Here is a 15,206-nt window from a genome sequence, read left to right on the forward strand (position 1 = left end):
GTGTCACACCATAAATTGTGCGCGTATGTTAGTTTTTCATTTGTTTCCCCACCGTGCTGCTTACTGTGCGTGCGATAAAATGGAAACGATCGGTAAAAATGTTCAATTGCGGGCCGTTTACAGAGCACGTGTCGAGTGGCTGGCAAAAATTCCCGATATCTTCAACGAGACGTAATAATTGAATGTCAATTTCACCGATCAAAATGACCACAATATCGATAAAGTAGCAAATATATATACGCGCAAAATGGTATGCATTTAACTACGCAAGGTGAAAGAGAAATAGCGCCACAAATCTCGTGGAATTGCGAGATGCACCGAAACGACGAGAATAGTGCACATAGTCGTACGTTCGCAAAATTCGAAACTTCAGAGTTATTTTTCAAGTTCATCCGATAACGATCCATTAGTCTTTATCCCCTTTACGGGGACATTTAGATATTTTCAATCGACGTAATGCACTTTATTTGTATTCATTGGTCTCCTATAATGCAATTTTGGGACATTGGACTTCCTTGTACATTTTCAATTGATCGATGATCGATTCGTCGTATTGAAAATCTAAACAAATTTTCACAAATGAAACAAACGTTGAGCAATGTCGCGCTCCAATGGAGAACAATTCTCAGGTTAAATGACTTTGAAAATAATTAAACAAAGTTACGCGACGAGCTTAGAGTGGCGATAATTGGAAAGTCTAGCCTACACGGAGCGTGTCGGTTGGTCCGAAACGATCGTGCTGTCCTAGAATTCGTATTTCGTGTTCAAATTCATCCTGTCGAGTATTCTCTCACCGTGAACCTTGGAGAAAACATGCGCACCCCTCGCCTCGGTCGCGAAGTCCTCGGTTTCGATTACCTCGGATCACCAGGACTTCCGGTTGAATAATATTTTCGATTTAAGTCGTTATAAACTGTTCGCGGAATTTAATTGTCCGTTCTCGTCTCGGGGCGCGGTGAAATTGAACGAGTCGCGTTCAGAGACGTTCGCGACGAAAAAATAAAGTCGAGGAGGGGGAACGGGGCGTGGCGAAGGAGGAAAGTGGGGAGAGCGAGAGAGAAGGTGGGGAGAACAGTTATAAACTGAACGCGATATATCTTGACGCATTCGGACCGGGGGAATATGAAAAGTTTCCTCGCTTATTATAAAGTTCCGCGATCATCCGACTTTCCGCTCGGGTACACGGCCGCGTCTATATTTCGCGCGATTGTCTCAGCTAGTTACGCCTAAGAGAGAAAACCGGTTTTCTTGCCGGCAGCCAGGTAGACGTTTAATGAGCTCGTTTCATTGTAAAATGTTTGTGCAACTTCTCGTAGTCATATTCATCGACGACGTCGTCATTATCCGCTTCGGGTCAACCTTGTTGAGGGGACAGCGACGTCTGACACCCTCTCCCCTCTCACCCTTACCCCGAACGGAATCCCGCACAAAGAGCACCGTGAAGATTATTGGACGGTATTCGAGCTTCATATAAAAATTTGCCGAACAAAGGAACCTGAAACTCTCCCCGGGACACCGTTCGTCGTGCTGCATGTGAATTTATCGATCGAGGGAAGATAACGATCCAAAAAGGAACACGATAAAGCTAGACGGGGCTCAAGAAGGTCTATAACGCGGAAGAAAAAGAAGCGTTTCTCTTGTGAATTTTTTACTCGAACGCTACTCGCAACAGCTTCCTAAAATTTCACGTATACAGTGTGTTTATATCGTGCTCCGAGCGACGGTATATTTTTTTTCACAAAGACATCGTAATTTATAGAAGAACTACATTGTACGAAGTACCTCGGTGAAAGCAAACACGTGCACCTGGCATGTAGGTGAGGTTTCAAATACTGTCGTACGGAAACAAAAATGATGGCAACGATGTGTTGCAATCGACGCGATACATCGAGACTTGGCTCTTCCCTCCACAAAATGCGAAATCATCCGATTTAACGCAAAAATCAATTAGCTAGAAGGTCGTCAAATTCGAATTATTCTATACGTAGACTGAAAAGATTCGCTTCTTTGAACCTCGTAAATTGATTCTGCTAATTATTGAAACTCCATCTTTGTTCTGCGGATACTTTGAATTATCAATCGATGTAACGCGATTCTACGTATCTACCTTTTACGATCCGTACGACACTACCTTCTTTCACTTATAATTCTCCCTCTCTAAAAGTAGATTGTAAAATATGCAAAGTCGATAAAAAAATTCTTCTAGAGAATGAACTCGAATAAAGATGAATTTAGGGGAAAATACGGGGTAACTTCGTGCAAACCAGGACCCTTTGTCATACACGTAAGGAGAGTTTTTACTCGAAATTTGTACGTAGCGACAGAAGCGAGAAAGTGAAGCGGAACAGAGTGGATTCGGTTGTACGAAATACCAAGAAAACTTCGTGCAAGTATGGGGTGTGCTCTAAGAAGAACAGTTCGCGAATTCCCTCCCGCCAATTTTATTTGAAATTTGTAGATTGCAAGGTGGGTAAAAATTGAAGACACATACTCTTTACAGAAAGAGCATTGAGTTTATGCGGTAGAACTACCCGTTCGTTGTTTTCGAAACGATCGACAACGAACTAGATACTTTCCGTGTGAGTAACTTACTACAGCGTCGAATTGAATAATCGGAAAAATGTATTTTACGTTTCGAGGACCTCCTTGAAGTTTGAATTTCATTTTAGCGGAAAATCGTCCATATTATAAGAATTTATTACATTAAATTTTGCCGGTATTTATATCGCAAAATTATGGATTTGATATAAACGACGTACTTAAACGTATTGAAATACGAGTCGTGTTCAACATCGATGATTTTCGTTGAAAATATGATTATATTGGTACATTGATATCCAGTTCCACCAATAATGTAGATATTATTACCGTACAACAATTATACTTGTACCGATATCCAAGTACGAATAACATAAACAAATACCACGTCGATCGTCAGATATTAAATTCACCTTGTTAGCTACTCTATGAACGGTATTGTTTTCTCATTATAGTCTAAATGAGATTCTTGTTAGAATCCTGAAATACCATCGATTCAACGCACTGCGGAGATTGGAACTTGGACATAATTATTGGGTCGTGGAAGCTGGGCAGAAAATGCGGTAAAATTTGTTTAAACACCTACGCGTAAGTCTAGATTACAAGAATGCGAATTTACAAGAAGCAAAATTACAAAATTGATTTTATCGATACGCGCGCGTGTCTGCGAGGTCGTATACCAAATTTATTTCGTACGATTCGTTCGAAAGTATACGAAATATCGAAAAGAGAGAAATATTGCTCACCTAATCTACCGATCTAGCCAAACATTTATATATCGGAGCTTTGGAAGCACGGATGCGCAACTATAATAAATATCCACATTTTTCGTTTGTTGCTTTTTCAAATTAATAATTGAAAAAATTTCACGCGATAAAGTTTCAGCCTCGAAATTACCAACTTCGTTGGACTCTGATGCACCGATGTTTTAAGACCGCTAATACCAAGACATTGAATCGCGTTCCATTATAGGTTGTTAAACTTCATTCGAGAACCTCCATCTGAGGGTAACGAGAACGCAGTACCCTGTTAGAAGAAAAAATAATTTTAAGCTCGTAAACTTTCTCCAAACTTCTTCAAAGGAACTGCTACTTTATAAATACTTGGTGCACGATCTGGTTTATAATTAACTAAAAAAGCTTTAGAAAGTTAATTATTTACGATGGTAAATAAACTCTAATTTACGAACGCTCTAAACGTTCGATCGGAAGTGTGAGTTCGAGATAAAATTATTTCAACATTTCGTAGATTCGTCTCTTGCACCTGTAACGTTGATTATCGCGCGAAAAATTGATCGAACGTACCGTGCGACTCCTTTTATCCTACCAATAAATTTGAAGAGTACAATCGACAAGACGAGCGTTTCTGAATCAATGGAATATATAAATAAATGAATATATCGACTCTTCTAAGGTACACTACCATTGAGAAGAAGAAATATTGAGAAATGACCGCGTTGCGATAAAATCAAATGGACTCAAGACCGAAATGTGAGCTGGATACGCGGTCGTCACACCTAACTCCACCATCTCGATCAAACTAGCAGCTAACGCATCGATTTTTACAGCAGAAGCAATTACCATTAACCACATCTTCAAAATCGCATATGGAAACTTATACACACCCACCGTTGTACTACCAAACTTTAAAAGTGCTATATCAGCTTTAAGAAGCATTTAATCGAACAACGAAATCCTTCTCCAAATTCAAGAAATCCATCAAAAAATTCTCGAAAAGGAAACGAAATAGAACTTATATGGATCCCGAGACACGTAGACATTCCAGGAAATGAAAGAGAAGCCGTAAATTCACAAACGGACCATCGTAACAACTCCACTAAAGATGTTCCAATTGATACAATAAACAACAAATTAATGCCCCAATGAGAATTAGAGTGGAGAACAACAGCTCCCCCTCGCGTCGAAGAGCTAAACGATTCTTTTATCCGAAAATACGATACGATATCTCAAACTAGGAAGGAACAGGTTTACCATTACTCGTATAAGAACAGATTACTAAAAAATTTCAAAGCAAAGATATATCACTGTCTACGTGATATCTTTCGTGATTCCCGTAATAGTGATCCTACTACGTGCGTAACTCGTGTAGGTGTAACCCTTTCGTATCGTGCTTAATACCGGGAAATATTTCGATTTTTTTCGGGTTATTCCGTAACATGATCGAACACACGCTTCGCGCGTCAACGAGCGTACGCTTTTAAATTCGGTGAACAGTGCCGCGAGTTTCGCGAAAATCGCTTTCATCTGCCGACGTTCGCGGCGATAAAAATATATCAGAGGAAACAACATCGTCGCGACGTTCTTTGTCTCACTTGCGAGCGATCCGTGACGTTAACGGAAAGAAATATCCGGGAACACGAGTATCGCGAGGAACGTGTCGCGGTCATTAAAATTCAGCGTCGCGACAACACCATCGAGAGGCTTTTTAAACGAAACGCCCAGGTGGCACGATTGTTACGTGTTACCGCGGGTGGTTTAGGAGCTTACGATTTACGAGCTTCGAGTTTCCCGCGACAAGGTAAGAACATCTTTGTCCGACGTTGACAAAAGCGTTTGATAAATGTGTGTCCGGCAGTGTCGCGACGGCGGCTATTGTGTCAATATTTGAATGGACGAATATTAGAAGGAAAAATTCAACCGAAATGGTCAACGTGACGTTTATACGGTGACAGCCACCGTTCCGTTTCTGTTCCGTTTACGAACAGTTTGGCCGCGATTTGCCGGACTCGTGGCATGCGGATTTTATGGGCATGTCGCCCACTTCGCTACGCCCGGGGAATTTAAGAACACCGCGTACCGAGCTGCCGACGAATATGTTCCGAACCTACTCGCTGGAAAGTAGTTCTCTGTTTTCACGATAATTTGTGTTCAAGACACGGCTGAAGACGGCGTTGAATAATGCAAGCTATCGCGGAGCTGCAGGTGCAACACTTTGGCGAGCCACGCTGTGAGAGTGTGCGTATTTGTGTGCGTGTGTATAGATTATTATCCATATAGAAGGATACTATTCTCGTTAATCGTTCACGATTTTTAGAATTATTTATAGAGGATTGTTGTCGAATGTTGACCATTTTCCACATTTTCAATCGTACGCGAGTAGTTAAATGTTCTTAAGGAATTGTAATCGGTATCTTTGGATCAAATTTATCTTTTGGATCAAATTTCTATTAGAACGAATGTCGATAAATGCAAATATAGAGAGAAATCGAGCTAGCTATCCGAGGTGGAAACTAATTAGGACTTGACAAGAGAAAAAGTCATATAAATAGTTGTTAATAGTCGATGATATTCATTGTGAATTTCATTTTATTGTCATCTCGTTCAGTGCTTCATTATGATATACAATAATTGATCCAAGTATATAGTTGACGAATACAGTGACGTGTCGTAATCTTATACTCGAGATTTCATCCCCTAATTGCAATTCTTAAATTGAACTCTGTTACGCATACCCGATCGTTTAACGGAACAGGTTCTCTCGAGACGTGTGCATCCGAAAGACCTAATTGCAGATTCGTTGGATCATTCCACGTCCCTAACTGCCATTGTAACTCAAAGGGATATTCACGAAGAAAGCAGCGTTAAGGTATCTTAGGAGTTGAAGTTAAAATTGCGAATGTCTCGGAGATAATCACGAGGTCCCAAAACTCTCTATAAGAGACGGAACTTACGTCTTAACCTGCTTTGCCAAACGGATAATCTCGAGCGGCAACCGTGGTGGTTCATCGTACTCTCGAAAACAGGTTCAAAGTAATTCACCGATAACGCTTTTTAATTTTCATTCGTTACGTAACAGTCGATCGAATTATTAAAATTGCCTCTACTCTCGAGACACGGATTTAAGAAGCTTCGAATCTAATTAAATCGATCTAGGTCTCGAACGGTAGGTCATGGTAATTATCTACCGAAAACTGACGATCAACCACCGAAGAAAATGGCCTACTGTATTCAATAACGCGCGCTTTTCCTTTGATTTTGAAATTTAATTACAGGAAGTATTTCATAAGCGGGCCTGCATGCGAACACAAACGTTCCTAATTTTCCGCGCGTTAATTACTTTCAATCTTGCGCGCCCGCACATCCTTTTAACCTTAAAAATAATTCATGTTGCGCAAATTTCCCGAACAATTACCCCGCCCTTAATTATTCGCTTACCGTTCATTAGGTAATTCCGACCGATCGTTATTCTCTTTGTACCGTTTCGCGAATTTAACGATACTTCCATTCATCAGTCAAGACGCGAAATCGTGTTTTCGAGCTTTTGACTCAAATTGCATCAAAGCGGGGTTACTCGGATAATGGAAACCGGACTCGTTGCGCAAAAACGGTCGGAATAAATGATTACCCGTATTGTTCGTCTACGGCCGTTTTCGCGAATTGCGCGTTGTTTAACGAATGAACCGGAAAAATGATTAAAAACTGACAACGGGATACGCGGAGAACGTGTTACGCGTTCGAAATCGCGTCACTCGTCGCGCGAAATCCACGCTAACTACGTCGAACAAATATTTCCAAGTTGAAACAATTCGGCGAAGATCGTTATAATTTTGCGAATTGTTCTCGTGGAATTCCGTAAGTGTACACAATTAGTTTTCTGAGCCATTAAATCGTTTTACCGGACGAACAACACGAATTGAACAGCCATAAGGTAATTTACATTACAAAGGAAAAGGTGTTCGATAATTTGTCTATGGTGTTTGTTTGAAGAATAAAAGTATAATTGTTCGGTTACGGAGACAATGATAGATATATATAGAGAGAGGAGCTTTTAGATCGAAATACTAGAATATTCAAATTGTGTAAATATATAGCGACATACCAGAAATTCATATTTTCAAGAAATATATCTAAAATTATATTCGAAGAAAAATCGTTTCGTTACCACTTTAGTTAAATTTGTGCTTTTACCAAAACATTTGTTTTTCCAAGTTTTCCTTTGTACACAGAGATACGTCCCTAACTATTATTTGCGTATAGGTATGTATTTCTAAGAAATATTGCACGAAATTTAATTTTTTCGCTTCGTTGATCAATATTCTAGATTTTCCACGTATCAAATGAGATACCTCGATCGAATACAAGTAATGCATACTTACGTTTGTGCAACGTTGTTGTAATTTCATTCACAGACGGATCGACGATTACTCGCACTTCGAAATCAAGACGCTCAAATGTTTCGACGAGATCCTTGCAATCCTTTTCCGCGGCTCCCCTTCGTTTTTGTTTTTTAAAATTGATATGGTTGATGATCATTGCGACACCCCTATTCTTGTGAGCCATGTCGTATGTTTCAGCATTTTTCGATACCGAACTTTCGGCAATTCCCAAGTTCGGGGACTCGTTGTCCTCCCTAAAAACAAATACCACATTCAAATGAACGAGTCATACTTACGAACGGTTTTTAATTGGCAGAAATGGTAGCGTCTGGCCACAGATTACTTTATTTCTTCGTGATAGGAAACGAATAGAAGATTCTGCACCATGTGTGGGTCTTGTCGGGCCCAAAGGGAGACGTTTATAATTCTCAATACTACCGTTAGTAGATCTTTCCTTAGAAATTAAGAAAGGTACGACAAAATAATAGAATTTTATTCGAAATATTTGTGCGGTGTCAATTGAGGGGTCCGTTTGGACCCAGATGTGGGTGATCGTTGAGCAATACTATGCTCCGATTTGAAACGATTTTTAGATGAAATATTTAAAATAATCGAACAGAGTTACGCGATAAGTTTAAAGTGGCAGTAATTGGGACATTTACAATAGTTCATTCCAAGGGTTTTCGGTCCGACCAATGTCGTTTACAGAATGAAAAATCGTTCGTTATTTTCCAGCGCGGTCTTCCTTCGTATCATTCTCTTCTCGTAACGCGAGGTTAATACTTTCGTACCGATAAAAAACCGTTATATTTCTTTGTCCTCGAAATCCTTTGGTGCGGTAGGTTTTACCTCTTTGTCAGCTGGAAGTTTTTTACCACTATTACTGGATTCCAATTTTCAAAATAGATAGTATTCGTTCTGCGAATGAATCTCGACTGTAAGAGCGATTCAGCTCGATAAAGCCGCATATTTTTACCGTTACCTTCGCAACGAGAACCATGCGAACCGATGCATTGTCAGAAAAGGGTCACGAACTTTCGGTGAGTTTCTCGTTCTTTTTCTTTGAAATAGACGCAGTTATCGTAGCGAGTTAGCGTAATATTCGCAGTTAAAGGGCTATTGTTTCGTCGATGGTCACAATCGACTCTAAAATTTTAGTGCGGTAACTTTTACGAAACTGCATACTCTTTGTCGCGATCGATTCGTTGCTTTTTTTCGGTGGAAGAAAAAATACACGGTAGCCATCCGGCTCTCGTTTTATTCGAGTGTGTGAAATAATACTGTTACATACAATCAACTGTAACATACATGAAAGTGTGAGTGAGTGCGTTTAAGGATGAACGACGAGTGAACGTGCGGTATGAGTCATTAGTTCATAAGAATGTATAATACGATAAACACGTGCTATACAAAACCTATCAAAATTAAGTAGTATCCAAGTAAGTTGTGATTTATTTAAAACCACACCATGAAAACTTACCAGAATGTCTTATCGTTGAACATCGAGGTGAAGAATCATCGTGAACAATGTAGAAACGTTTAATTTTAACTTTACGTACTGCCCTCTTTCGTGAAAAATCTTATTATTGCGTAATACTTTATTTTATCAAATGATATCAGGGATATGAAAGTCGAACCTTTTGTACAGGGTACGGGAATTATGCGCAATATTGGTTGGTATGTGTGCTTGGTCGGACCGAGAACTTTGATTAAACTGTTAGAAACGTGTAGTAGGGAGACTCTCAATATTTGCAACATATTTATACAAAGGTTGAAATTACTTTCATCAAAAGTTGATAAAAATAGTAAGTAAATTCGCAATTTGGTTGTAGGAATTACAGCAACGGATTGTAAAATATTCCAGTTACCGAAAAAGAAGTCAAAGTTTATTGTAATTGTAATCGTGAACTTTACACGCGAATGGCATCCAAGGAGTATTAGCTTGGGGATGGATAAAAATTGTGATTTTAAGTAAAACAGTTACGGTAAATATACGTTCGTAAGATGCCTTTTTAAAGTGTTACTGTCGTACAAATTTTGCACGTTGTACTTTTCGAAATTGCGACATTTCAATCCTTTAATCCTCTATTGCGCAATGTGCCTGATCGGGAATGCAACAAAAGAACATCTCTGTAAAATTCACCGAGAAAATTGCGCACGATGTTAAGATGTATCGAATCGAGATGCAAGAAGTACGCTCGGACCGATCAATTCGCATTTTTGCCGATGTGGGTTGCAAACAAAGACCGCTACGAGCCAATAAATGTCTCGAAACGTCCAGAGTGAAGTGTGGAAAATGTAACGTACATTTGTATTTCCGTTCGAAAAGGAATTGTTTTCAAATCTCATCGGCATACCACCATTTGATAATATCGACCAACTGTTTGATTTCTTTAAATAGCAAAACTGAAAAAGCAGTTTCGAGCGATACTTACATATATACAATAATCTATTTTTATATATTATTTACCAGTGTACTTTTATATATTAATATACACGTATCTTGTTCTCAAAAAGTATAAAAGTTTCGAAGCATTAATTCACGAACCGAATAAACAGCTGAGAAATCATTTCTTTTACAATCTTTGAAAAACAAGGTAAAATTCATAGAATAGGGGATCAATGTTTGACTAGTATCCAATCTATTGACACGATACATCCAGTGCACTAAATTGCTACAAAAGTAAATTTTGATAGACGGAAAATATTTCGTGCAATTGTTGCAATGTCGCATCATTGCAGTAAGTAGAGAATGATCACGAGTTCGCCACAAATGTCTTACCTTCTTCGTTAGCAAACCAAGTAATAAATGAAACACAGAGAAACTTGGCAAAAACAAACTTAACAAAATTTCCTTCTCGCGTTTTGAAACTAGTATTCGTTCGTTCAAAAAATACTTTATATACAACCTGTTAACATTTCAATATCGAATATTCCCGATACATATTTATATATTTCAATTAATACGAACATTATATTACGAGTTATGAAACATGACGCATAAACAAAGGGAGTGAAATATCGATAACTCGAATCGTGGGTGTTTTTCGCGTTTCGTATTAACGCCTTTAAAATTACCCTACTCGTTCTCTCTCTCTCTCTCCCTCTCTCTTTCTCACTGCTCCTGCAATTTGGAGCTGTTTAAATATTCCTATTGCGCGCTGAAACAATTTACCGCGCGTTGTTATGGCTTCCAGCGCGGTCGTAATCTACGAACGAACAGCATTTAAATGGAAATTCATATTCGCCGTGTAAATTCCACGCTACAATTAAATCGTTTTTCTTTCGACGCGATCGTACGCGCCTAATATCGGAGTTTCGTTACACGTCGAATTACATTCTCGATACCTCGAACCTTATTTTCGATGTTTTACGAACCCGAGTCGATGCAACCGCGGTCGCGCAATAACTTGCCGGTGCATACGGTATATCTGCTTGTCGTCGAATTTCGATATTTCCGTACGTCGTCGATCAATACGCGGTGAAAAAACGAAGCTGGATATACACCGGAACGAAAGAGCACCGTTACGGTCTCGGTGCCGGTTTCGTGCAACGGAGCTTTTTACGTCGCTCGTAAAATTTTGAATCTCGAAAGGGCGCACTGTTGGAACAACGCCACGCTCAACGTGCAACAAATAACGTCCACGATGAAGGTCAGAGACACGCCGGCTCGGTGTACACTAGCTCAGAAACTTCCCGACGTTTATGCGACCGCTGGTCTAACGAACGATCGTCCAGTAACCGCGCGCGTTCTAATTATTTAGAGGAAACGTCCGTCCTTCGATTACTTCGAATTTACACTTTTCTATCAACGCAATCTCGCCGGACGACGACTCGCTATCGCGTAAAATTGACAATTATCGCTGATCACGAGCGATACGTTTCGCGAGAAATTGGAAATTACCGGAATTTCGCGAAATTATGCACGGCCGATCGAATTGTTCAAAAGAGAATTTTCATTCATTTGAACAACTGCAGGGGAGACTTAATTTTTTCGGTACTTTTCGCTGGATAACGTTCCACGATTGTACTCGACGAAATAGAATGTTCTATCAGCGATAAATTTTAGTCGACGGTATTGGTACCGAAGTGGTTGTTAAAATCGTATTAGCTTGTCGAGTTTCTGAGCGCTCCTAATGAGTATTCTGGGCTTGATCGCGGATGGAAAATGTTGTCCCGCATCTCTCGCTGTCTGCCAAGAGAGTTGCAATTTGGTTCTAGGAATTCTAATGTCGATCAATAGCTGAAACATGAATTTCGCGGTGGGTTTCGCGCATATGCGAGTAGCGTCTAACTCGTGGCGGTAAAATCTCGGAGAAAAGCGAACTCGTCGAATATTTAAATATAACACAAAAGTATTGAACTTTGAAAATCCATATTATACTTTCGAATTCGAAAAAGAAGACGTACTATTATCGAACAGCAGCGAAGAAGTCGACTCCTTTGAATTCATCGTTACTGCAACGTATAGTATTAACAACAACCGTCAATGCTCTACGGTAAGTGGGAAACGAACAGCTGAGAAACCACATAAAAGTTCCATCTGTCACCGAGGAAATCGAAACTCCCTGCAACTAAATACAAGGGAAGAAAAGAACCGAAAATCGTACAGACAAACACATACAAACCCTGTGCACGACTAAGATACGAAAACGTTTAAAAAATAAAAAACATCCCTCGTACATCGGAAACAGGATATACGTAAATAACCAACTATTACTGTGTAGCTACATGTGGTAAATCTCAATGGAGAATTCCGCGTACGTTCAGAGATACGAATTATAATTTTTTGAATATACATCGCGTACCAAGTGCCCTTCGCGACAAATCTTGCACACGCGTACGCAATATTAATAAGAAAAAAGAAAACCATCTCTTCTATCGTATTCTCGGTCGTTTTCACGATCACGGATCATTTGAAACTCGATAGCAAAATTCTTTCCGACTTTCGCGAATCAAAAAGGATGTATCTTCCGCATTGAAATTGTAAGCTACAGCTTTCGCTGTCGCGCAACCAATTTCCCGAGGAATCGAACCTCCCTCACTGTAACACCTTCGTAATCGATTTTCACGGTATCCGTTCTCGTTTTGCTAAAATAACGAGGACCGATTCGGAGTCCTTGAAACGAAACCGATCCACGGTGCGATTATCAAATCGATACGGAATCGCTCAGACTTTTCTGCGATACACGTTCGAGATATATTTATGGAAGAAAATTTGGAAGAAGATTAACGGAATAGGCGAGAAGGTTTAATTAGTTCTACGCGCGGAGAAGGATAGAGATGATCTCGGACACATGGGATACGAAAGAGAAGATCTCGGACACGTCGAGGAAGACCCCAAACTCATCGGACGCGACACGAATGATACCATACCTTTGGGACGCGAGGTGGGTGATACGGAATTCAGGGAATCGGGATAGACCACCGGGACTCGTGGGACTCTGTACGAGCGAGTACGGATCTATGGAATCCCATGCAGTTACGATCCTAGACTCGTGATACCCGATACAAATTGCGTTGCATTCGCGGAATCCAATACAGAATATTCCGAGTCTATGAAACTCGATACACACGGTCTTGTGTTTAAGGGGCCCGAGAGGATTAAGAACGACTCGGGGGGTCTGGGTTAGATCGAGGGGATTCGTGATAATGCTTTTCAACTGGATTCGGGAGGGTACGTTGGGCCATTTTATGGCCACGAGTAACGTCGAAGGTCGTAAACACGTTGGGGACTCGATGATTTCGAGGTCACTGGTGCCAGTCTCCGAATATTATTAAAATTAGAATTTCGAGGAATCCCTCTGAATCTTGTGGGTTTTCAAAATATCGAGGAATCTCTCTGAATCTTGTGGGTCTCAAGATTTCGTGGAATCTCTCTCAATCTTATGGGTTTTCAAACTTTCGAGGAATCTCTCTGAATCTTGTGGATCTTAAGATTTCGAAGAATCTCTGAATCTTGTGGGTGTTAAGATTTCAAGGAATCTCTCTCAATCTTATGGGTTTTCAAACTTTCGAGGAATCTCTCTGAATCTTGTGGATCTTAAGATTTTAAGAAATCTCCAGGAATTCTCGAGTCTTCTTTTAGGATTGTAAAAAATCTCCTGGAATTCTCGAATTTTGCGAGTCTCGGTATTTTAAAAGATCCTCCTCGAGGTCGTAAGACTTAGGAATGCCGCAATCGAAGTCCTTAGGGTCACTCGAGGTCGTAGAGACGTCTCAAGGCTTCCGAGATTCTTAGGATTTCTGACACCTACCGAAATCTTTGGAACTCCCGAGACGTGTCCCTTTCAATCCTCCGATTGAAGGATCCGTGAATCCGTGTGCGAGTGTGTACGACTCGGTAGGTTTGGGGTTAGATCGAATTAGGTCTATAGTACAGAATACAGAGTAGATATTGGGTCATCGGTATCTAATAAAACAAAAATGTCTTTCCAAGCGTTTATACTTCGAGCGAACGTTTCAATCACTTTATCTTGGGTCTTTTTGGCAAAGGTAAACGATATTAATATAGAAACCAGCGAATAAAAATATAAAAAGCAATGTGCTGCAAAGTAAGATACATTATGCGGCAAGAGATACTCGATAAGATAAGATACAAGATAAGATATATGTGTAATCATTAGCCACGAGTAGTAAATTATCACCAATAATATAGGGTAAAAACAGAAATCAAAGGTTTAGGAACAAATTTAATCGAACGTGCAAAGCAATATTTAGAAATGATTAAATTTACCTTCCTATAATTACGAAAGATCCCTCTTTTCCAAATTGGAACGTAGCACGCGAACGAAGAGGTTGAAACGTATCGTAGCGAAATTATTACGAGTTTTTGTAAAATAAAATGAATGTAAATATAAAAATCAATAGAAACGAATACCGGAGGAAAATTTTAATTACGAAAATTAGCCGAAGGCTAACTTATCGTCGGCTTACTGTCAAATTCTACATACTCGATGAGTATCGGTAAACCTGAGCGATCGTATATATGGAGTCGTTTAGATTTACTACCAGTTACGATTAAGTATCGTGCTCACATGGCCGTGTACGCTTCAAACACAAGTTCTTTCATTCTGAGTGCCTTAAGCGTTTTCCGCGTCGCGTGTCGCGGCTGAGCAAACGTCATAATGTTCGTATGCACGTGGAGCGGGCTGCGCAGCTTGTTACAGGGTATACAAACAGAGTTAAAGGTTTCAGAGTCTGGAATTGAAACTACTCGGAATGCTGAGTGGCAGTCGATATTCTTGAAAGCGTCGTGACCTATTTTTTGTTTTTCGAGGAAATATCCGAGTCGCGATAACGCTGAATGATCAGTTTCATTCCACTGACCTGTGCACGATCGAGTCTGGGGTAGGTCAGTGAAAGAGCGAAACGTTCAATTGTGTCGAAGAAAAAGGAACAATTAAATATATTTATCGATCGTTCGTTACGTTAGTCAGCATCTACCATCGCTTATCTGTTCGCAAATTTGGTAGTGTGCTCAAAGTTTCCTCGTTCCGTTCTATCGTTTGAGTTAACGATAATCAGTGGTAAGCGATATCTAAAACAGATA

At 40.0% G+C, this 15,206-nt stretch overlaps 2 protein-coding genes across 2 annotated transcripts in view; one reads left to right on the top strand and one right to left on the bottom strand.

Annotated features, from left to right (window-relative positions):
- The window catches only part of LOC143144910 (alkaline phosphatase), a 422,761-nt gene that overhangs the window by 268,332 nt on the left and 139,223 nt on the right, over window positions 1-15,206 (top strand). The window lies entirely within an intron of this gene.
- LOC143144531 (caspase-1-like) overlaps window positions 1-15,206 on the bottom strand; it is a 79,497-nt gene that overhangs the window by 53,776 nt on the left and 10,515 nt on the right. The window contains exon 2 of the mRNA XM_076307035.1: window positions 7,655-7,908. Coding sequence (XP_076163150.1) covers window positions 7,655-7,908 — 254 coding nt within the window. The remainder of the gene's footprint in view (window positions 1-7,654; window positions 7,909-15,206) is intronic.

The sequence above is a fragment of the Ptiloglossa arizonensis genome, chromosome 3, assembly GCF_051014685.1.
Source record: "Ptiloglossa arizonensis isolate GNS036 chromosome 3, iyPtiAriz1_principal, whole genome shotgun sequence".
In the NCBI taxonomy this organism is placed as follows: Eukaryota; Metazoa; Arthropoda; class Insecta; order Hymenoptera; family Colletidae; genus Ptiloglossa; species Ptiloglossa arizonensis.